Source organism: Spermophilus citellus, assembly GCF_964194105.1.
Source record: "Spermophilus citellus genome assembly, chromosome: 1".
Taxonomy (NCBI): domain Eukaryota; kingdom Metazoa; phylum Chordata; class Mammalia; order Rodentia; family Sciuridae; genus Spermophilus; species Spermophilus citellus.
In genome coordinates this window covers 172,872,319-172,895,989 of record NC_138182.1, presented here as the reverse complement: position 1 = coordinate 172,895,989, position 23,671 = coordinate 172,872,319, and the positions used below count along the sequence as shown (strand labels likewise).

At 38.7% G+C, this 23,671-nt stretch overlaps 1 protein-coding gene across 1 annotated transcript in view; it reads right to left on the bottom strand.

The window, feature by feature from the left end:
* Window positions 1–5,107: 5,107 nt before the first annotated feature.
* SNX24 (sorting nexin 24) overlaps window positions 5,108–23,671 on the bottom strand; it is a 162,950-nt gene continuing 144,386 nt past the window's right edge. Inside the window, exons 4-7 of the mRNA XM_081307442.1 lie at window positions 13,987–14,081; window positions 12,472–12,504; window positions 11,896–11,960; window positions 5,108–6,495 (exon numbers count right to left, since the gene is read on the bottom strand). Coding sequence (XP_081163568.1) covers window positions 6,428–6,495; window positions 11,896–11,960; window positions 12,472–12,504; window positions 13,987–14,081 — 261 coding nt within the window. The 3' untranslated portion in view covers window positions 5,108–6,427. The remainder of the gene's footprint in view (window positions 6,496–11,895; window positions 11,961–12,471; window positions 12,505–13,986; window positions 14,082–23,671) is intronic.

Below are 23,671 nucleotides of genomic sequence, written 5' to 3'. Positions count from 1 at the left end.
ATTTGAATATTCACATCTGATTAAAATGCACATAAATTCAGATACCTCTTGTACTTCTGATGTGAAGTTCATTGGGAAGTAGATTAGCCCAAGCTTTGTAGAAAAAAAGTTCAGATCCTGATCACTTTATTAACCAATGGCCTTGGTCAAGCTATAGCTTTTTCTCACTGTAGCATGAGGAAATCACCAAAAATGTGTGAGGCTTCAATGACATAATCTGTGAATAGGATTTGGCCTAGGGCATTTTGCAGGGGGGTGGTAGTAAATGGGATTGAACCCAGGGGCGCTTTACCACTGAGCGACATCCCCAGCCTTTTTATATTTTTTTTAGAGACAGGGTCTCACTGAATTGATAGGGCTTCGCTAAGTTGCTGAGGATGGTCTTGAACTCATTATCCTCCTGCCTTAGCCTCTCAAGTCACTGGGATTACAAGTATGTGCCACTGTGCCCAGCAGCCCAAGGCATCTTGGTCTAGATTAGTGCTCTATCATATTAGCTACTTTTTATTACTATGAATCTCTGATCTTTGATCTCTTCTCTAATAAAATCAGTATACTAAAAACCTACTTCATAAAGCACCTAATTGGAATAAAATATGCCAAACCCTAGTTCAACAACCTCTGACTCCAGGAGAAGCTTAGTACACAGGAGGAGCTAAATGACACAGAATATCATAGCTAGGGACATCACTGATGTCACGGTAACTGTGGTTAGGCATGAAGACAGAAAATGGTTCACATTTTATAGGTCAGATTACAATCACACTCTTAGACCACAAAACAATCATTCTTCTCTAGTGAATAACGTACACTCCAATGACTTAACACGGTTACCCAGACCTCCTCCACTTTACACAAAAATAAATGCTGCTTCACCTTCCTCAGAATCCAGTCTATCAGTATATTTCTGCATGGACAGAAAACAAATGTTGTAGATTTGGAGTTAGCTACCTTCCTGGGCTTCTTTTGCTGAAGTAAAAAAATCTATGATTATCATCAAAGATAAAAACCAAAACAAAGCCAAGATGATGATGATTACTTCCAAGGAGAGGTGACAGATTGGATTAAACTGAATTTTATATCCAATTCAGTGAAACGGAAAAAAATGGAAGACACTTCTAGTTAATGACTGAAAATTCCAGAAAAATAAGGATTATGTCTCTATTCTTTACATTTTCACCATACTCCCTTAATCCAGTGAAGAAACTCAAATGTGTTTCATTGAATGAATAAATGAAGGTCTAACTTTCCTACTGTGTATGGCATGCCGAATGAGACTAATTCTCAAATTTGTCAGCCTTCCTGCTTTTTTTCAGAGTCCTTTCTTGTGGTCACATGTAATATCCCAAGAGGGAAGAGGTGTTCTTTTGGTAATGGATTCCGAAGGAATTATCAAAGTCAATAATTAATCAGGAGCTGGACACAGTGTGTACACCTGTAATGCCGTTACTAAGGAGACCAAGAGGAGAGAAGGCCTTGAGCCCATGAGGCAGAGACCAGCCTGGGCAACTCACAAGAACTTGCCTCAAAAAAAAAAAAAAATGTAGGAGAAGAAAGGGAGGAAAAGGAAGAAGGCATAAAACACTCAAATTGCTAAAGGGTAGATCATAAACTGTCTGCCTCAGATGGTGGTTTTTAACATAACTGTGTCAGAATCAACTGAGCAGTGTTTCTAACTACCCAAGCACAGGCCTCAGCTCAGATTTATTGATTCATAATCCTAAATGATTCTAAGGCACGATTCTAGTTTAGAACTGCTGGTTTAGAGCCTTAAAAGTTGCCCGGGACATGGGATTAACAACTGGTGTGAGTGCCAAGACTCTTCCTGCACCCAGGGCAGAAAACACTAATCCATTACTGAGTCCTTCTTCACCAAGCCTGTACTCAATCAAAACCCTACTTCATTTTTTTCTAAATTGAACTAAAACATACATAACCAAAAGTTATTATTTTAATCATTTTTAGTGTACAGCACTGTGGTGTTAAGTCATTCGCATTCTTATATAACCATTATCACCATCCATCTCTAGAACTCTGTTATCTTTTCCAACTGAAACCTGTTAAATACAAATTCTCTTTTTCTCTCTTTCTGCAGCCCCCACAATCATCCAACTTTTTGACTATTCTAGGTAGCTCATGTAAATGGAAACCTGTAGTATTTGTCTTCTTGTGGCATATTTCGCTTAGCATATGTCTTTAAGGTTCATCCACATAGCACATTATCAGAATTTACTTCCTCTTTATTCATTCTTTCATTGATAGTTGTTTACAGCTTTTGGTTATTGTGAATAATGCTGCTATGAATACAAGTGCACAAACATCTGTTTTAATTTCTGCTTTCACTTTTTTCTTTGTTTTTGTTTTTTTGGTTTTAGATGGACACAATATCTTTTTTTATTTATTTTTATGTGGTGCTGAGGATCGAACCCAGTGCCTCACACGTGCGAGGCAAGCACTCTGCCACTGAGCCACAGCCGCAGCCCCCTCCTGCTTTCACTTTTTGGGGGCATAAATCCAGAGGTGGAATTACTGGATCCATGATTGTCGGGGTTTTTAGTTCTCGTTCCCTCCTGACCTGCAGGAGAGATGGGGAGAGCACGCCCTGACCAGGACGAGCCAAGAAAGGAGAGGGCCGACTGACCACCAGCACCCAGCCCTCCCTTGCCCGAGGACAATCAGACGGACAATCAGACGGGTCAGGGAGACCAGTCAAGGCTGGAGCTCCTTTATTGAGGAAGCACACACAGCTAAGGCACAGGAGCCATCAGGATAAAGGTCAGCAGGGTGAGGACAGTTCACGTGTACACCCATTCTACAAGCAGTAAGGGGTGACACGAGCTGTCCACAAAGGCGGAAGGTTCTGAGCCTATCCTAGAGGTGGTCTGATTTTTCGTCACAACCCACGGTAATGCCTTCTGGCTGATCACCAGGCGCCATCTTAGCCATGTGCAGCCCCAAGACCAGGAAGTGAGCATCAGTCTCCAAGTTAGGTTTCCTTTTCTCCATCATAGGTTACAATTTCTCTGAAGTGACGTGCCCTACACATGATAATTTGTTATTTTTTTGAAGAAGCCAGGTGTGGTGGTGCATGCCTGTGATCCCAGCGACTCACCAGGCTGACGCGGGAGGATCTCAAGTTCCAGGTCAGCCTCAGCAACTAAGTGAGGCCCTAAGCAACTTAGTGAGACTCCTTCTCAAAATAAGAAATAAAAAAGGGCTGGGGATGTGGCTCCATGGTAAAGTTCTTCTGGGTTCAATCCCCAGTACCAAAAATAATTTTTTTTGAAAATGCAACCATTTTACTTTACTTTTTGGGCTCTATTTTCTCCACATCCTTGTAAACATTTGCTATTTTCTGCTTTTTTTTTTTTTTTTAATAGCAGCCATCCCAAGGAGCATGCTAGAGTCCTTTTTAACATAGTGCACAGTCTGCACAGTGACATGGGGCAGCTATGTCCAATTAAACCCAAGAGTGAGATATTATTAAATATAAATGTGCATTTACACATCTGATAGTCTGATTTTTGAAGTTTTTGTTGTTTATAATTATTTAATCAAAACTATTAATCCATGCATATACATATATGTTTATATACATATACAGAAAGTTAGTTTATGATTTTTCTTTTAATATTTTTTAGTTGTTGATAGACCTTTATTTTATTTATTTATATGCGGTGCTGAGAATCGAACCCAGGGCCTCACACATGCCAGGCAAATGTGCTACTGCTGAGCGCCAGCCCCAGCCCAGTTTATGACTTTTTAAAATAAAAAATTAAAACAAATCTATTAATATGGTACTGGTTATATCAACTGTAGCAGATCCATGCAACTGTAAAAAGAAGAGAGAAGCATTTTAGGTACTGACATGAAAGACTGCCAAGATATATCAGATGAAAACAGATATTATATGCTGCCATTGTTATAAAAATAGGGAAGGTAGAATATAGAAATATATAATATTTGCTTGCATGTGAATGAAATATCCCTCAAACTTTTAGTAGAGTAGTGCTTAGGGGTGGGAACTTAGATATGAGAGTTGGGATGGGAGAGTAATTTCTGTTTTATCTATCCTTTATATTTTTCATTAAAATTTCAATCATGGAAATATATTCAATCATCTTTCCAAGATGCCTTCCTGAGCTGAATTGTCCGGAAGGCTGCCAGCTCTTTCCCAGACTCTGTTGGAGTTGGGAGTGAGAGTAATGTTCTGCACACTGGATGTACTTTGATGAGAAATGGAGTGGAATATGGAGGTGGGTGAGTACCATCTTCCTGCTACTTTGGGCTGTAGTTGCCAGCCAGCAAGGATTGAGAAGCAACTGCAGTGTAGGTGTGGCAGCTGGACTCTTCATTCTAGTGCCCAGTGCCTAGCCTCCTGGGTGCTGCTGTGAGGCAGTAATGGTGATTATAGGTACTTCCTAATTGGATTTGCTGATCCCTGGATTGTAGCACCAGTGCTGTTTTTCATCTCAATTTCTGCCCCCCACTTCCAGCAGCCTCCTGATTCCCAGAGTTCCCGCTTAAGGTACAGGTTATCGCTCCCCTGGCAGGTTGGTGCTGAAGGTTGCTCAGACTTTCTCGAAGGCGCTCCTGGACACTCACCAGGAGGAGTCCACGCCTCTCATTCTTCCAAAAGATTCTGAAAGCATTCAGCTTCCTCTATACAGCTCTGTTTGCTTAAAAGACATACAGTGGTTTCTAGATCCTGTAAGGACTCTTGTTAAAATTATATACTAAAAATTTAAATATAAAAATGAATGACATCACTAAGAAACTTTAATTCTCAAAAAAGATTTCTTGAGTAGCACATAATATTTGGTCTGTATTTTAAAAACTCTTATTATCTTGGTAAATCATCAATGAGTGCCTATTGGCTTAACAATAGATGAGGTAATTTCATACGTTATCAGATTAGAAATAAATGCCTATGTGAATGAGAAGTTTTGTTTGTGTGCAAGTGCTTATGTGTAGAGACAGACACAATCTGTTTCTAATAAAGTGCTAGAAGCAGAAGATAAATTAGAATATTTCTTATTCTTTGTTTTTATTTAACTCAAAATAGCTAGTAACATAAAAACATTTAAAAAATAAATCCAATACTTGACAATTCAGTTATTTTTGGTTTCCAACATGTAATGACATAATTTACCACAAAACATTTTTAAGTTTGCAGTAGGCTTTAAACTTACATATTTAGATCCTAATCAAACACCATGATGTAGTTATTAGTTTCAATCTTGAATATTTTTCTCCCACACAGAAATTTATTAAAGCTAATTACCACAACTAGGCTAGCTATTAATTAGTTTTTGATGAATGCCCATGTACAGCACACACATACAGGTAGCATATATGCTTTTATCCTTTGCTACTCAAAATATGAATGTTCGACATACAGTGGAGTTACATCAGAAACACATTTAACTGACTACATGAGGTCAGCGAAGAGGAACCAGCAAGGAAAATAACAAGAAGCCCTGTGACAATGCCACGAACTTGAATGCACGCCCCCCAAGTGAACCCGGACCAGTACTGTGCATCTGCTCTTGCTTCAGTCATCTGTCTCTTACCCAGCAAGCATCTTGTAGGGCTCAGTGTGGTTCTAGTGTTTAAAAGAATGTGCTTTTTATAACACAATTGCCCCCAAACCACCACCATCAATGAAATTTGGTCTTCAAAGGCACACTCCTATCTTCCAACACTGGAGAAGAGACTTGATGGAGTGGGTGTACAGACTTCCAATATGGTACCTTTTTAAAGGGCTTTCAAGGGTAGTACTAACCCGCCATTTCCTCTTAGGCACTGCTGTTAGAAGTTCACTTCTGGGATGGGATATAACTCCACTGTAGTATAAATTAAAATGCCATGATTTTTAAATGTCATAATAGTGTCAATAAAATTTAATTTCCAGTTTGGTTCCTTCCTCACAGCACAGTGTGTTTCTGTGACGTTCTTCTGGTGCCAGCACTTCCGAATGTACAATCACCAGCCAAGAAAATTGCAGGATGAAAAGATTAGTGTGTCATGAGATCTGAACAAAAATCCACCAAAGCTGATCAGTCTCAGGATGATTCAGGATATGATGTTCAATTAGTAAATGGTGCGACTGAAGCAGAGAGTAACTTCGGCGACACTCTGTGCTCCCAGCAATCTACCGTGACCTCCTTTGATGGGTTTCTAAATTGGCAGCTACTTCTACTTCTTAAACACTCGGCCTTAACCTGACCACCACCCTGGTACAGTTTCTATTTTTAAAAGCACCATTCTAATGGAAACGTCCCTGCCCTGAATTAAGCTGGGACTGTGGATTTTACCACTAGCTAGAGCTTTTATGCCATAGAGTTTAGGTTAATTTGGTAGATATCGATTTCCTTGACTATGACTTTGAAAACTTGCTTCAGCTTCTTTGAGCCAAGTAGGATTTCTACCTGGGCTGCAGATGAGGGTAAAATATCCCATGGAGAACTCCTTCAATAACCACATTTGGAAAATCTGAAAAACAAAAGGAAAATAGCTTTTCTTATTTGCATAAAAAATATAATTGCATTTGCAGAATTTAACAAGGTAAGGCCACCACAACCTAGGAATCTGCAGCGTCTTGCAGTTTGCTCTGGTTCAGGATGTGCTATCATTCATGCAGCTTCGGCCGGAAGCCACTTTCGAGTACCACCAGATGCTGCAGGAATGTGCGGCCAGATTTGTAGCTTATTGATTTAAGGGATGTTCTAATGGTTAATGCTGCTAGGCCCCAGCTCTTTATCTGAATGTTTTCTCACTAGGAAGATGGATTACTCTGGCAATTCAATTTCTAACAAAATCTCAATATACTTGAAGGAATTCCAAGATTTCTACTGGGAATACTTCGCTGCAGTTTTTCCATTGTGGTTTACAGCAGCATTTTAGTCCAAGTTGTTTTGAGTATGCTTGTTCTATTACACAAGTTTCTAGAGAGCAGCAAGATGGGGGCCTTTCTTACTAGCCTAAGAAGGCAAATATCTGACAATAGCCATCCTGTCAAACTTGAAAATCAGCCACTTCTTTTTCTGTATGATATATAAAGGAGACTCAGAGGCACACTGTATGGTGTACCAAATTCCAGTTGTCATTGCAGGTGAAACACAAATGGGTTGCTTGAGAGGAAATCAATCTGTCTTATGCTTTAGATGCTTAAGTTCTAAATTTCAATCTGTACATAATTATATCCAGAAACTATGCTATAACCCTGCACTTAACTGTAAGAAAGTTAAGTGGTCTGAGACAAAGAAATAATGTCTACTTATTAATCCATAGTTAATGTTTACTGACTAATGCTCTATAGGGTGCCTACCACCTAGAGCCATGTACAAGGAGACTGGGCTTCATCAGGGAGAGAAGGCTCTCGGCAAGGACGAGCAGGGGAATTTGAGGCAGAGCAAGTTGATGGGAAAGTCTGCAGCAAGAGGGGGCCTGAAGGTTCAGAGATCTAACGGGAAGACAGGCAGGAAGGGGAGCGGGCATGAGGAGGCCAGATGGCAGAGGGTGCCAAGTCATGCCTGGGAAGAATCGACAGCAATTCTGCCTTTATCTGAAATATAATGAGAAGCTATTGAAGGATTTTAAGCAGAGTGAGACAGGATCAAATTGTGTTTTGAAAAAATGACTTTGGCTGCCACTCGGAGAATGAACTGAAGCTAGTTCAAAGCAGACACAAGGAAATCAGCTCTGTTTCTGGAGGATCATGGTGTATGATACAGAAAAGAGGCTGGATTCTAGAGAATGAAGGAAATGACCTGGTGATTGATCAGATGTAAGCAGTGAGGGATCGCTGGGTTTCTGGCTTATGTAACCAGACAGTGGAGGGGGACCAGAGTGGGAGTGAATCTGATGATCATTAAGTGAAGAACTGTCCCTGCCCATGCCATGTAACTTACATGCTAGATGCAGAGGCAAGCAAATGAACAAATAAACAAAATACATCTTAAAATGTATCTCTTATATAAAAATATTAGAAATACTAATAGCAAAAACAGAGCTACTTATTGATTTTCAATAAAATGCCCAAATGGGACATATACATGTAAATGGCACATGTGCCTTTATCTTCTACCGTTCCAAATCTAAAAGTTTACTTGAAGATCCATTTAGCTTAAATAGATTCATCTAAGTTCAGCAAAAAGACAAAGAAAACAACACTAAATACTATGAGTAGTCTATAGCACCATCAATATGCCAGGCAGTAGCTCAAGGACAAAAAGAAAGCCTAGCAGGGCAGCTAACGAGGCTGGGGATGGAGAGAGGGGAGGGCTTCATGTGAAGGGGCTCTCTGAGGAAAGACCTGGATGAAGTGGCAGGATCCAGCTATCAGGGTATTTAGGAGCCAGCATCCCCAGCAGAGGGAACAGCAAAGGCTAAGGCCTTACTTACACTTACTGTCCACTCACAGCTGAGAATGTCAAAACACTGGGGACTTAGAAGGTGAATGTGGGTGGTGGTGGTGGTGGGAGAGGCAGGACAGGTGGTTTGTGACCATTACTCAAGGATGCAAAAGGGATGCTCTGATAAAAAGTGAACAGCAGTGGCACACGCGTGTAATCCCAGTGGTTGGGGAGGCTGAGGCAGGAGGATCTCAAGTTCAAAGCCAGCCTCAGCAAAAGCGAGGTGCTAAGCAACTCAGTAAGACCCTGTTGCTAAATAAAACACAAAATAGGGCTGGGGATGTGGCTCAGTGGTTGAGTGCCCCTGAGTTCAGTCCCTGATATCCCCTCCAAAAATACCCGAAAGTGAATGGGATAGAGGGATTTTATAACAAGGTTGAGTCTACCAACTCGTGATCCATGATATGATAGTTGGGGCTTCCCCATGGCCCTCTTTCTTTTTCATTTGTTCTACTCTACTTAAACTCTGGGCTTTGGCTTCACTATACACATGATAAAATATCTGGTGATTTGGTTGCCACCCCAATGGCATATATGATCCATGGCATGGGCAGGACTGTTATTTACTTTTATGTCCAGTAATTTGAAAGTACATAAGTATGTAGTAATAGCTGGTACTTATTGTGTGCCACACACAGTTCTATGTACTTTGTTTTATCCATCAGTATTAATACAACATCCATTATTGCTTAAATTACTCAGAAAACTGTCCTAATCCTTGTTTCCCACTGAGAGGCAATGAGAAGAAATATAATTTGGGGTAAGGTTTGTTGTGATTTTTGTTGGTTTTCATTTACTTAATAAACATTTATTGTGAACTTAAAAAAAAATATATGATTGAGTGGAGGAGGGACTCCAGCAGGCAGCTCTAGTGAGCGTGCTGCCAAAGGCCCCTAAAGCTGTGATGTTTATCAGGAGGCCTGGGAGATGAGGCATGTGTGCAGACCCAAAGGCTGAAGGAGGAAGAGGCATCAGGTACCTGGGGAGGAAAGGTTAGCACATTTGATTCCCAGAAACATTTCTAGGATGGAGGGGACAGAGTGTTGGACAAGGTCTCAGGAGACCCATAGACTAGGGCAGACTACAGGGGCCTTGCAAAGCATAGCCAGAGTTTGTGTTGGATGCAAATACAGTACCATGCCTCAGTTGCACACATGGGGTAAACAAAGCCATGAGCAAAGAGAAGATTATTCAAAAGAAAGCACAGTTAGAAGAGAAGCCCAGTATAGCCTCCATCAAGCTGCCAGAGGTCTGAAGAAAAGCAGAAAGCTGAGGGGAGACAGTGTTTGATGGAAAGAATATGAAACATCTAAAGCTGATGAAAAGCCAAGCAAGATGAAGAATGAAAATTGTCCAGAGAGTTTGGCCACACTCAGGTCACAGGGGACCTTGGAAAGAGTTGTTTTGAATTTCCTAGAAAAATCAAAATGAAGACCAAAAGGCTTATGGTTTTCAATCCATTATACAGGGCACTTTTTTGACTTCTGATGTTGAAAGCTATTAGCATGTTATGAGAAGATAACATTCAAATATCTGAACTTTAAAAACAGACACTTCTCTGGCTTTTGGAGGGTCAGTTATCTCCAAAGATATTTTCATATTCAGCATGCTCTGGAATAAACTCAACATCTTGCTAAGAGGCATCATAATATAAGAATGTGATGCAAAGTAAAGTTTCTCTTCAAGTTAAGTAAAGATTTGCAAGAACATGTCATTAGTATGACACTTTCTAAGGTAACAGGAATCTAATTTATGAAACTAGGTTGGACAAAATCCAAGAAAATAGATGTGATGACTGGCCCTCTGATACCTGGTTCCATCTAACCACTAAACCTATTATTTCCATTTACTCTTCCAGAAGGTTCTTCCTGTTCTTGGTTGTCTAGTCAGGTGTACAGCATATAGTAGGTGCTGTTTAATAATGAAAGGGTCATAAAGTAGCTTCCCTCTTCCATTATATCCTGGCTATTTTCCTCAGTGATCACTCCACTCTCTATATTTATGCAGGAATTTAGGTCAGATTCTTGCAATATGTGAACATGAACAATACCTACAAAAATACTTATGTGGTTATTTTAAAGATAATAATATTTTACAAAACACTCCCTCTTTAATCTAGACTAGGTTGCATTAAGAATATTTGCTGGAGCTGGGGCTGGAGCTCAGTGGCAGGGTGCTTGCCTAGCATGTGTGAGGCACTGGATCCTCAACAACACGTAAAAATAAATAAATAAAATAAAGGTATTGTGTCCATCTACAACTAAAAATATAAAAAAAGAATATTTGCTAAATATAACATTTAACATAACATCTACTAATATAACATGCATACTTGTTAAACATGAAGAACTTAAGAGAAGCAGTTATTCCTCACTGAAAAATATTTTGTAAACAACAACAAAAAACCATTGTGAGACTAGTCTTTACATCAAAGGCAGATCTGATCAAGGTGCTGAGGGGTCGCTCAACAGTGCAGGGCTATGTTCCGGCCACCTTTCCTTCGGCTGACAGCCAAGCGGGTGATCTGAGGATGGGTTCCCTTGCTACAGACAGCAGTCCCCTTTCTCTTGCTGGTGATAAGGTTTTCTTGTCAGAAACAAGGGCTGCTTTCAATAGATCATTTATCTAGTGCTATCTAGTTGGTGTGCTATCTTGTGACTGTCAGAAACAATGGCTGAAAATTCACTTTATGCAAAAAGTGCAGAAGGCAAACTCAGACAACAAGGAATACGTCCATCAACCCCCTGAGACTGACCAGGCAAGTCGGGACTTTCCTGAGTTCTGGTTTTCTGGTTGGGCCAATGATACTACCTACCCTGCCTATTTTGTAAGGTTGCTAAGAAAAGAACGAGTTAATGTCTCAGAAGGTACTCATAGGGACCTGTGTAAGAAAACACTTTGAGAGGGACTCTGGGGAATTTGAATTTTGTAGTATAGAGAAAGGACTCAGGCTAAAAGGTTGATTACTGTTATACTTAAATCAATTAATTTCATTCAAAATTATAACTTTAAAAAATATATATTCAACCACCAAAGATGCTTCAATCTAAATGGGAATAGAGCTACCCTTGCAATATACACACACACGCACGCATGCAGCTCTTTTGGAAAACAGTTTTAAAAGGGGTGACAGTATTGAATTTGAACCACCCATTGCATCTGGATAAAAACAAGCAGATGCCCAAATAATACCATCTCCCCCCCCAAAAAATTAGAGACAATAAATATCTTTCCTCCTTACCCCTTCTTGTTCTAATTCAAAATAGCCTTGTAAGAAAGAAAGAAAAATTACATTTCCTCCTAAAAGGCCGGCCCCAATTAAAATTCTAAATGTCTCTTACACCAAGAGCACTGGTTTATTGGCAGATTATTAAGCCCTGGACCAATGTCACTCTGTTAGACCTGTATTAAAAACGTGGTTTATGTGGTGCAGGGTCAGATCAGTAAAGAGCTGTTAGCAGATGACAGGTTTGATTACCGCTGGCTGCAGGCAAGACGTATGGATCCCTGAGGAACAGCAGCACCGGCTGGTGGGACAGTTTGCTGGAAAGGTCAAGAACAGGCATGTCAGCATCAGGGGACGACGGTAAACAGAAAACACTACAAACTAGCTTTGAGGGGATCAAACTGCTGTGTGGGGATAGCTCAGGGTTTATGTATCTTGCGATGTGGGTGAATAATAGCAAACGCAGGGAATAAACTGGCACCGTGCTCACCTGCTAAACATTTCTTTGTGGAATCAGAAGCAGATACATAATCTATACAATGCATCATTGCTGAAAATTATTTTCTTAAAAATCTTGTAATATGGTCATAGATAAAACAGTATTCTTATTACTTGTACAAAACAATGTCAGTCTCGTAATCATTCACTCTAATTATAACTGGTCACTCCTGTAACTCCCTATCAAATATTTATAATCTTAAAATTAACAAAGGCTTTCAAGAAAAACACAACTTTAAACAATTATATCATGTATAATTATACATTTAACAAGACCACAGTCTTTTTCTTCCCCTGAATAACTCTTGATTGACTAGTATGAGTTCTTACCTTGACTCTTCAGATTCTGTCTCATCAAAAGATCTAAAATTTTTTTTGAAAAGAAAAAGAAAAAGACCAAATAAGCTGGGTCAGTGTTTATACCAACATAGGCAAAAATGGCCAGTATTCTTAGAGCACTAAATTGGGAGACTGTAAAAAAAGTTGTGAGTTTGGAGTTCATACTGAGACACAGCATGGCTGATGACTCATCCTAAAGAATCTTAAGATTAGGGGCTGGGGTGTGGCTCAGTGGAAGAGCACTTGCCTAGTATGCTTGGGGCACTGGGTTCGATCCTCAGCACCATGTAAATATAAAATAAAGATATTGTGTCCACCTATAACTAAAATATAAGTATTAAAAAAAAGAATCCTAAGATCAGAGGATTCTTGTATTTCTATTTTCCTGAAGATCACTTATGAAATCCCAAGATTTTATTACTACTTTGGGGCTTATGTAATGATGAGATTTCATTGACTGTCATTGCTAATGTCACACATATATGAACTTAACCTCCAGTAAACACAGGCACACAGGTTGGAACTGAACACACCAATGACAGGTTATTTGATACGTGTGGTATACAATTCTGGTGCTGGGGCAAGTGGCAAGTGGCCCTGAGGAAGCAGTTCTGGTGAGGAGCTATGACAGGTGTGTGCAGCTCCCACCAGCAGACGGCTGGGGCTTAACAACACGTGGGGTGTGGGAGCTTGATCATCATGCAATTGGTGTGGCTCCTTTCAGGTGGGCCTGGAGGCAGTGAAAAATGGGCAAAACCCTTTCCCTGCTGACTCATTTCTCTGTAAATGTATTTGTTCTGACGGCCTTCTGAGGTTAGCTTGGCCCCATTCATGTGTCCACAGCAGGGCAAGTGGCTTGTTTCAGAATTAATTCTGCAGCCTTTCTAAACTGATGGTGATATCAAGCCTCTCAATCCTTCAGGGACACGGACTAGGGTCTGCAAACCAGCCATTAGAAGTTCCCAAGGGAGAGGGAGCAGTGAAGAAAGAACAGTAGAGAAAAAGGGCTCGCGCTGGAAGGCCTGGGCTCTACCAGTACAGAGCAAGATCTTGGGAAAGGCACTTAATTCCTGCATTTGTGTTTGCACAACTGTAAAATTACGGATCACACTAATGTCTTTAGAGCTTTAAAATGATATGAAGATGCACACCAGGTGGATATGGGCTTGGTTCAAGCATCTAAAAGTTAATAAACTGTCCCTAAATGGACCATCTAGATTCACAATTCCACATCATGTACCATCCCTCTATGCAACAGCATAATTTAAAAGGTCAATTCCTTACATCTAAACATGAGTTTGTAAGCCTTGGCCATTTGGCAGCAAGATGGGGACTTGGAGGGAATTCCTCTGACTACAAGCAGGGGGCGAGCAAGTGCTGTCCCAACCAAAAGATTGGGTAAAGCCAGTCTTCTCCTTGGGCACCATTCTGGGATATTTGTTAGGCCAATGAATTACTGAAGAGTAACTTAAAATATACATCTGGTATGTACACAACAGTTCTTACCCACAACTTTCTGCCTTTGGTAGAGAGGGCAAGTGTCTCACATTTAGGAAATCAAGAAAGAGTTTGGGAAGTTCTTCATTTTCTAAAATGACAGCCTGTGGAAGCAGAAAACAGAATTAGAAACTGAAGTGAAGTTTGCTAGGCAATCAATCAAAGGAACTATATCAAAAAGTCATAACCGTCCATCAAAGTCCTTACCAGCAACATTCTCACAATCAATAGGAAAAGTGGTCCCCATTTTGCCCACCAAGAATTCAGGCTGACACATGTGCTATGCAGCGCTGACAAATGCTGTAATTTATTCATTCAGCTGGCATTCACAGAGCCCCTCCTACGCTTCAGATGTCGATCAAGGGACAAGGCAGTGGGAAAGCTGCTACATATAGTCCCTGGCTTCAAGGAGATTCTAATCTGGAGTGAATATTTCAAACCCTAAGCACATCAATAATCTCACCAAGATATGTCATTAAATATTCCCTATTGAGTGATGAGTGGTCTGATGTGTGTGTGTGTGTGTGTGTGTGTGTGTGTGTGTGTAATCTCCCCACAAGAGACCATTACTATATAGGAATACGTAAATAGTTTTTCTAACTGGAAGATTTAGTCAAAACCCTCAGCTATCACCTGTTCTGCACTAGGATCAACTGACATTTATTGCTATGTGGAGAGCTCCACTTAAAGGGTCAGTAACAACTTTACCCACTAAGTGTAAATCACTGTATACATTGAGAAAAAAATCTATAGAGTTCTATCATTTAAAGAGCTCTGTTAAATAGCTGGCATAATGGCATAAGCATGTCAGTATTCAGAGGTTTGAATTATGCAATTTAAAGGAGAACTCTGATGGACAATTATACAGTGCATTTTCATATTTATGTTTTTTTAAAAAAAATCTTTCAAGAGTGTGTGAACTGAATTCAAAATTGTGATCTCCCCTCCATTTTCCCCTAAAAAATTATGGAAGGAAACAGAAAATAAAATAACTTCTGAAATTAAAATAACTATTGGTAAGAGTCCTTTTTTATAACTTATCATGGGGAAATTTTTCCCAATAAGCACATGTTGTTTAAAGACCAGTGAAAATTGATGTTGAAATATCATCCACAAAGCTAATCAGGAACAACCAGGTAAGATAATGAATAAGAAACACAGCAAAAGAAAAAAGTCAGGTCAAATTCTGTGTATCTTACATATATACAATTCTTCATAATATCTTGATTTTTATTCATAATTTACATATTAAGTTGTCCCATTTCTCATAAGGCTTAGTAATTGTTGCCCAGTTCAGGACACATAGATGAAGTGAGGGACTATATCAGTTGCCAGTCCTGCTAGACTGAGCTACTAGTGCCCAACCCTCTTGCTGTTCAGTTCCAGAGAGGGCTGGCTCATTTGGAGAGCCAGCACTGTCAAAGGGTAGGCGCCGTCACTATTTCTCACACAGTCTGCAGTAGCCATGGAAGCTTAAAGAATAAAAGATAAGAAAAGTGGAAATTCTACTTTATTTATGAAAAATTTACTGGGCATCTCTTGCATAAGAGACTGGGACACAAGTGACTTCTATGGTTTCAAAGGAGTGTGGGCTGGTGGAGAAACCTAGTGATGAACAAGTATACATGTGTGTGCGTGCACACACACACACACACAATTTAAAACTTGAGTTTAATAATAGAATCAAAATACTTAAATGTTTTCCCATGTAGCTATATATATATATATATATATATATATATATATGTAAATATCTGTGTATATATCGCATATTTATTTATAATATTCTTTCCCTAATTATAAAAATACAAAAATGGAAAGTTCAGAAATAAAAAAAAATAAACCTCTGTCCAGAAGCATGATCCCATTGCTCTTGCAATTAATTTCCTCCAAATCATTTGACCTTCATCTAAATTTTTACCTACCCAAGGGGGTTTTGGGGATGCCCAGAGGTCATTATTTCAGTGCCTGGTACTCAGAAGCTCGGGGAATTATCGCACATATGAAACTCCAAGGAATTTTTTGCCAGGATACAAGTTGCAATGGTTATCAAGTTGTTAGTGATCTGTCTGTTTCAGAGGACATATAATACCTATTTAAATAATAAAGCTTAATGTTGTAACAAATACAGAGCTGTTCACTGGGGCAATAGCTTTAATTATCTATACAAGTGGTAGCTTTCAGATTAAAAAAAAACGGGGGTATCACATTCTTATCTCCACCCCCACCTTTTTAAAATAAATTAAATCAATAACAAGTGTGGGACACTTTTAATGACCTGAACTACTTAATTTCCAGGATCTTTAGACATGTCATCCATCACCACAGTATGGAGGAAGACATCTCTTGAGTGTTCAGGGGGTTACTTTGGTTTTATTAATGCAAGATTTAGGGAATTTTAACAAGGTGAATTGTTTATTTGCCTTGACAGATTGGCTTACAATGCACTGGCTACATCTACAGCATGATCATTAATGACAAAAGACAGGCAAAAAGCTGTTTACACTGCAACACAGGGACAGGAATTAATCCTGCTCAGCCTCCCCAGAGTTCTCCAAATAGATGATCACATTGTTTTAGGTAACATAGACTGGCAAAAAAGGATAAAAAAAAAAACTCCAGAAACTTGTATTTATTTTTGTTCCCTGAATATTGCCAATTAATATTTCCCAGAAAACAATGACCAAAATGTTCTTTAGGATTTACAGTCAAAAAGAAGGAAGTCCTGGAAGGGGGAGGGGGCTAGTTAAGCAATCAGTTATGTGGGCAGGAATATGTTCTTAACTCTGTTAAGAGAGCTTGTATGAAAAGAATTAATACTTAAGTCCAAACAGAGATGAAGGGTAATATAGCAGAATTTACCTAATTTAATATAAAATGTACAAGTGAAACAACTGTCATTAATTAGTGCAAAAGAGGAATTAAATTAGTTCAACCAAATCTTTCTGTTCATAAACACATGATCTCACTCAGGAGAGATTGAACAGTGAAGTGGGGCCTCAAAACTGTTCCATTGACATTGTCTTCATTTCTTGAGACACTTTTGCTGGGGAGGAGTTGCCCCTTCTCAAGGCTGCACCCTGGATCATCCCATGAACTTGAGACCTTCATCTGGTTTGCATCACCTATCTCTATTCCACGAATAAGCTCTTAATTTTTTTTTTGAAGTCACATTTTTGGACAACAAATCACATTTCCCCATTGTTTAAGATTGCTTATCTTTATTTTTGACTAATCTTCAATGGTTAGTCATTTTCATTCTTTACAGAGGTAGTGCAGTATATGAAGCATGTGGGCTTTAGAGCAAGACTTGGGTTCAAATTCTTCCTCTGTTACCTTAAAGGGAAAGGTCTCCAAGAGTCTCTGGTATACAATTAGCATTCAAGAGGTGTTAATTCTCTTTCCTTTGAGCAGTTTTGTTGAATCAATGCCCAACCACATATTTTATCCATTTTGGAAGTTCAGGTTATTGTCCATCTAGTAAAAAGGGATTCTTAGCCTTCTATGATTCATGGATATTTTTGAAAACTGGATAAAAGTTGAGCAGTTTGCTTGATAAAAAAAAAAAAAAACACACACACACACAGACAGGGCTGTGGCTATAGCTCAACTGGTGGAGTGTTTGCCTAGCACATGTGAGGCACTGGGTTCGATCCTCAGCGCCACATAAAAATAAAATAAAGGTATTGTATCCATCTACTATAATTTTTTAAAAAATACACAGACATTTATAATGGTGCTTTCAGAGGAGGAGGCTCTCGGACCACTGGGAGCCCATCGACGGACACCTGCTTCTAGCTCAACTGTGGCACCACATTGCTGGGTGTACTTATTTGGCTGGGCGCCTGACACCCCGCCGGTCCTGTGCTGTATGCCAGCTCCCCAAAGACACACTGGCCTTCCTGCTGCCGTTTTCTACTCTGTCAATTAGAACCCTGCTGGAGTGCGGCTGCCTGGTTATTAGAACTCATTAAGGTTTCCAACCCTGGGATGCATTTGAAAATATTTGTCTCGTAGTGAGACTATCATGGCAAAGGATTCTTTCTGATAGATCAAAATCTACTACTTCACCAGTTCTAGAAAGTAGTTTATATTTGTGGCTTTTGAGTCTTCTACATACAACTAAGAAATGAAAGAATCATCAGTAGGAAGAGTTCCCAAACTTGAAAAAATATTATGGAAAATGATGCTAAACTCTCTTGCTGCTGGGCCAGGGTGCACTAGTCTACCACACCTGTCAGGAGAGGGGCATTTTGTTTTGTGGGGCAGTGAAGGGTCCTGGGTTCAGGGCTGTCTAACCCATTACCTAATGACTGTGCTGCGAAATCACACAGTAAGACATCAGAAATAAAAATGAACATGAGAAGTTGGAGAAAAAGCTGGAAATAAATCGTACTGTAAGCACTAAGTAAAATACTACAAGAGGCAGAATTAATTACTCAGAGGCAGGACAGAGTGACTATACGTGGGCAAGGGCTGTGGGTCTCAAGTGGTAGATCACCAAGAAGTGCTGCTTCCACAAGGTGTCAAATGAGCTGAATCATCTTCTCCTCCACTTTAGTGCAATATGATCAAGTCCCCAAACAGGGAGAAATAAGAGTGTATTTAGGAAGAAACTCAGACTCAGTGAGGTCACCCAATAGTGGGTACTACTGGACTAGTGGAATGAGGCATGGAGGGCCAAGAGGAAAATGATCTTTAAGTTGGCTAACCATTCTGTTAAGGAGGTGGCCCCTGGTTCTTTAGCATGTTCAAAGCTGTTGGAGCAAGAACAAAGTATGTCCCAACCAACAGGGAAGAAGTCTACCTCTAAGCCTGTGCAATACAACTAACAAAAGTGATACATGAATGGGGAGAGGAGGTTTCAAAGAACATCTAAATAATATGGGCCCTTAATACACATGCATATGGGAGATGCTATGGGATTAACAGAAAGAAATTTCCAAGCAATTTATAGGAATATATTTAGACTAAAAATCAGATAATTAAGAAGGCATAAAAAATGAGGTTAAATCAAAGAACTGTAATAAATATATGATATGTTATGTGACAGACTTTGATAGTACTATATCCAACTGATAAATACTAAAACTGGGTAATTGAGTATAGTTTCTAAGAAGCAAAACAATATATATACATACATATATATATATATATATACACACACACATATATATATACATATATATGTATATATATATGTATATATATATATATATTCTTTATACAGGGTTATTCACTTTCGTACAAATAAGCCATTTCCCTTAAAACAGACCAGATGATCCTTCAGAAATATCACTTGAAAAAGTAAATAATAAGAAAAAACCTCATAATCTACAAAAGGATTAACAAAAAAGTTGCCTGCATGGGGCAGAAAAACAACATCATTGCTTCCAAAGCCCCTGCAAGCTCAGTGTTTACTCCAAGAGAAATGTCTTTTTTATTGAAAAGGTACAATTATCATCATGTAACACAAATCACAAAATCCTGATTTTTCTACCTTATCAGCTTTATAAAATCATGTTCCCAAAGGATACCATTGATTAGTTGCACATGTTCTTTCTGTGACATCCCAAATACTTAATTGTCAGTTATCTTTTCTTCTTCAGTGCATAAAATGTAGTCACAAAATTACAGAGGGACTTGTTCTGCCTTAACCTTCACAAGATGCCATCATACAGCAGAAAACACTGGTAAAATATCACAGGATAACGCCATCCAACGAGGGAGACATATAAACACTGTAATGATTTCCCACGAGCTTCCATTTTAGAAAATTGTCACTAAGGCGAGCATAAACGGTGACACAATCTCCACCGAGGACACGGTGAAATCGAACGCTGGCATTCTAGTTAGGTCCAAACCTACCCAGCAGCCAATTATAACAGGAACGGAACATCTTGTTGAAAACTTGGACAAGACCACTTTGCTAACCTTACACGATCACTGCACAAAGCTGTGTTGTTTTCACCAGTTTGATCCTTTTATTCTCTTTTCAAAATGTGAAACACACACACACACACACCCCTTTCCCCATTGTCTATCAATGTTGCTATAAACGGTAGGGAACCTCCCTGTCACAAAAGCCAGGGTACTGAACCAAGTCAGAAGGTTTATGAGAGCCCTTTAAAACCCCTTTCCCATTCCATCTAGTTTGGTTTGAAATGTCTGATTTGGGGGGTGACAAAGTTCACCAAGACAGTTTTTCCTTTCTTCACCATGAAAGATGCTTCAAACCATACCTACTTCAGAGGTGCTGCTAAGAACAAGGAGGGAGAAAAATCAATACCTCCTCACTGCAGTAAGTGGGCTCCAGTGTCACTGTCCTCTGGGACTCAAACCTACTAGTTGACAGAGGCTTTGCAGTCTCAGTCTTTAAAAATGGACATACGTCCTAGCATTTGCTCACCATTTCACAAAATGAACTATAGTAAGGTTAGCAAAGAAGACTTTAAAAAAAGTCATTCAGTAAACAGATATAAGATGGATAATGACCATCTGAAAAATACAAATCAGGTGGTACTTCTAAAGAGCCCACTGCCACTGCACCCTGCACCCCCCCCTTTTTTTTTTGCATGTGACACTATTCCCAAGATATGTCTACCCTGTCTTGGTAAAAACTGTACCAGTCATGGAATTTAAACAGATATCTGCTAGGGTTTCACAGGGCTTTACGGATGATGGTGCAATAAATCTGTGGACCTGCACTAAAAACTGAATGCTAAGAAGGGCCAATTTAAGGAGTAATGAATCTGTGCAAAGAAATAATGTGATATGGCTTAAGAAGATTTGAAAAAAATGTAATATCATTTTTTTTAATTTTTATATTTTTATTTTTTTTATTTAATTTTTTTATTGGTTGTTCAAAACATTACATAGTTCTTGATATATCATATTTCACACTTTGATTCAAGTGGGTTATGAACTCCCATTTTTACCCCGTATACAGATTGCAGAGTCACATCAGTTACACTTCCACTGATTTACATATTGCCATACTAGTGTCTGTTGTATTCTGCTGCCTTTCATTTTTGATAATGTGGCTAAAAAGAAAAACTAACTACAGAATAGTAGAAACTGGAAAATCCACTATCTTTTTTGAGCTATTTTAAGATCAAAGCTTATGCTGTGTATTTCTGAATTATCTTTTCATCTAAAAATGTTATCCTCTATAAGGTACAAGCATGATGTTGAGGATATAATATTTAGCCAAACAAAAGTGGTCTTGCTCTCCCAAGGCTTACCCGCTATCTGACAGGGGGTAAGGTGGATGGTGTCCAAATAATCATAATAACTGAATGTGAAATTGCAAACTTAGTATTGAATGAAAGTTCCTTGATCAAGTTCCTTGATCATTAGTTACAAAGCACCCTTATTAACCAGTGGAGTAAAGGAAAGCTTCCCCAGGAAGTGACCTTTGAGCTGAGAGTTGAATGCCTCCAAGAGGGAAAAGGGAATGGAATATTTCAAACACAAAGCATAGCTTGTTCAAAGGTCTGTGAAGGTAGAAACATGACATTAGAAAAACTGAAAGGAAGCTACAAGAAAATAATGAAGTTGAGGAATAAAATGGGAGAATTGGAGCTAGAGATGTTGGATGGGGTTTCTAGGTCAGGGGAAGGAATTTGCTTTTTTCTGCTCAGTCGATTTGGAGGCCTTCAAATGATCTTACATGGATGGATGGTGGGTGGGGTAACTAGGTATACATGACATGACCTGAGTTCCTCAGATATAACAGTCTTGCATTCAATCCTTTTTTTGGGGGGTGGGGTGGGGGGAGTATCCCTAAAATGTTCTTGATCAATCCACTGAGTTAATTTTAATAATTATATTGGTTCATTTTCAAATCCATCTGCTCTGTTTTTCTTAGCTTCTTGGTCTTTTCTTAGGTCTTCTATTACATTAAACATATTTGATATCCATCAAATTATTGTTTTACTTCAAGTTCTTGGGATCTAATCTTGCTGGTATATGTGTATATCTTGACTCTTATTCAAAGATGCTGATTTTCTTCTGTGTTTTGTAGTTTTGGTACATGAACTCAAGAATCTACTGCAAGTTCAAGGTATATCCTCTCTAAAGGGTTTTGTTTCTGTTCTTAGTAATCCTACGGATACAATCAGCTTTAAGCAATGATTACATTCATTTTCTAAGCTGGGGCTTCTGCAGGTACTGAAAATATAAGCTTTAATCTCTCAAGAAACATTGTTAAGAAGCATTAGGAAAACTTTTTTCCATGCTCAGTGAATTTTTCAGAGGTCAATATGAAAAATTCTCAAAAGTGGGTTATGGACATATGGAGAGTTAATTCTTACCTTTAATTGTTATTGAGGAGAAAAGTATCAGAACTTTTATTTCTACTTGTGTTAATTACAAAATAAAGAAATTGTTCTTTTCTAATTTTAACATGTAGATTTATAATAGTATATGTCTAAAATCTTTAATTAAACTTACATAAATTAGAGTGCTATGTGCAAACATTATTTTATTGAAAAAGATGTATAGTGCTGGGTCAGTAGACTGTGCCTCTCAATATAGCATGGTAAAGAGTTTATAACAGCCAATGAACCAAATCTAGCCAACCAACACCACCTGAACAGTCTCTTATGCTAGCTCACCCTGAGGTAGCAAGCTAGGTGGGGGAGCAGCTCTACTATTGGAAAAGTCCTTCCACCTCTTTTCAACTGGCCAATACTACCTCATCTTTTAAGTCTTAAGTCAAGTCATATCTCACTTAGGAAATTTTCCTCAAATCTCTGGTTGGATTAAGTTATCTTTGAGGGATTTTATTTTTTTGTAAAAGAATCAGTTTATGTCATATGATGATTAATGCTGGGTTGAATCATATTAACTTTCAAAAATTTTAACCTAACAAATATGGCCATTTTCATGTGGTTTATAATAATAATATTTACTTAGTGTCTATTCTCTGCCAGACTCTTTATCATATTTAATTCTCATAATGTGATAAGACATTGTTATTACCCAAATTCTACATATGAGAAGTTGGGGCTCAAAAAGGCTGAATCTATGTAGATTCTCAAAACATAAGGGACAGTCACAATTGAGAAACTATGTAGTTTCTCAAAACATAAGGGACAGTCACAATTTAAATCCAGGTCTCTCTAGTTCCAAACTACTTTCAAATGGATATAGTGATTCACAGATTCATTCATTTCACAAATATTTATCAGCACTTACTGCATGTACAAATGTTCCATGTTATATAGTTTAGCTTCTTACTGAATTTTCTTGAAATCTTTTACCTTTTCCGATATGTATTTTTCTATTAATATTTATAAACTTATTTATACCATAGATAAACTTAAGAAAGCCATTGAAATTGGCTCCTTTACACCCATGTTTATAGCAGCACAAGTCACAATAGCCAAACTGTGGAACTAGCCTTAATGTCTGCTAGTGGATGAATAGATTAGGAAAATGTGGATACACATACAATGTACTTTTATACAGCCATAAAGAATGAAATTATGTCATTTGCAGAGGAATAGATGGATCTTGATAACATTATGTTAAGCAAAGTAAAAGTACTCAGAAGGACAAAGGTTATATTTTCTCTCATATGTATATGTTAGAGAGGAAAAAGGAAAAGAAAGGTGGTAGTGGTAGGGTGTCATAAAAATCAAAGGGAGATCAGTAAAGGAGAGGAACCAGGGGAAGGGAAGAGAGTAGG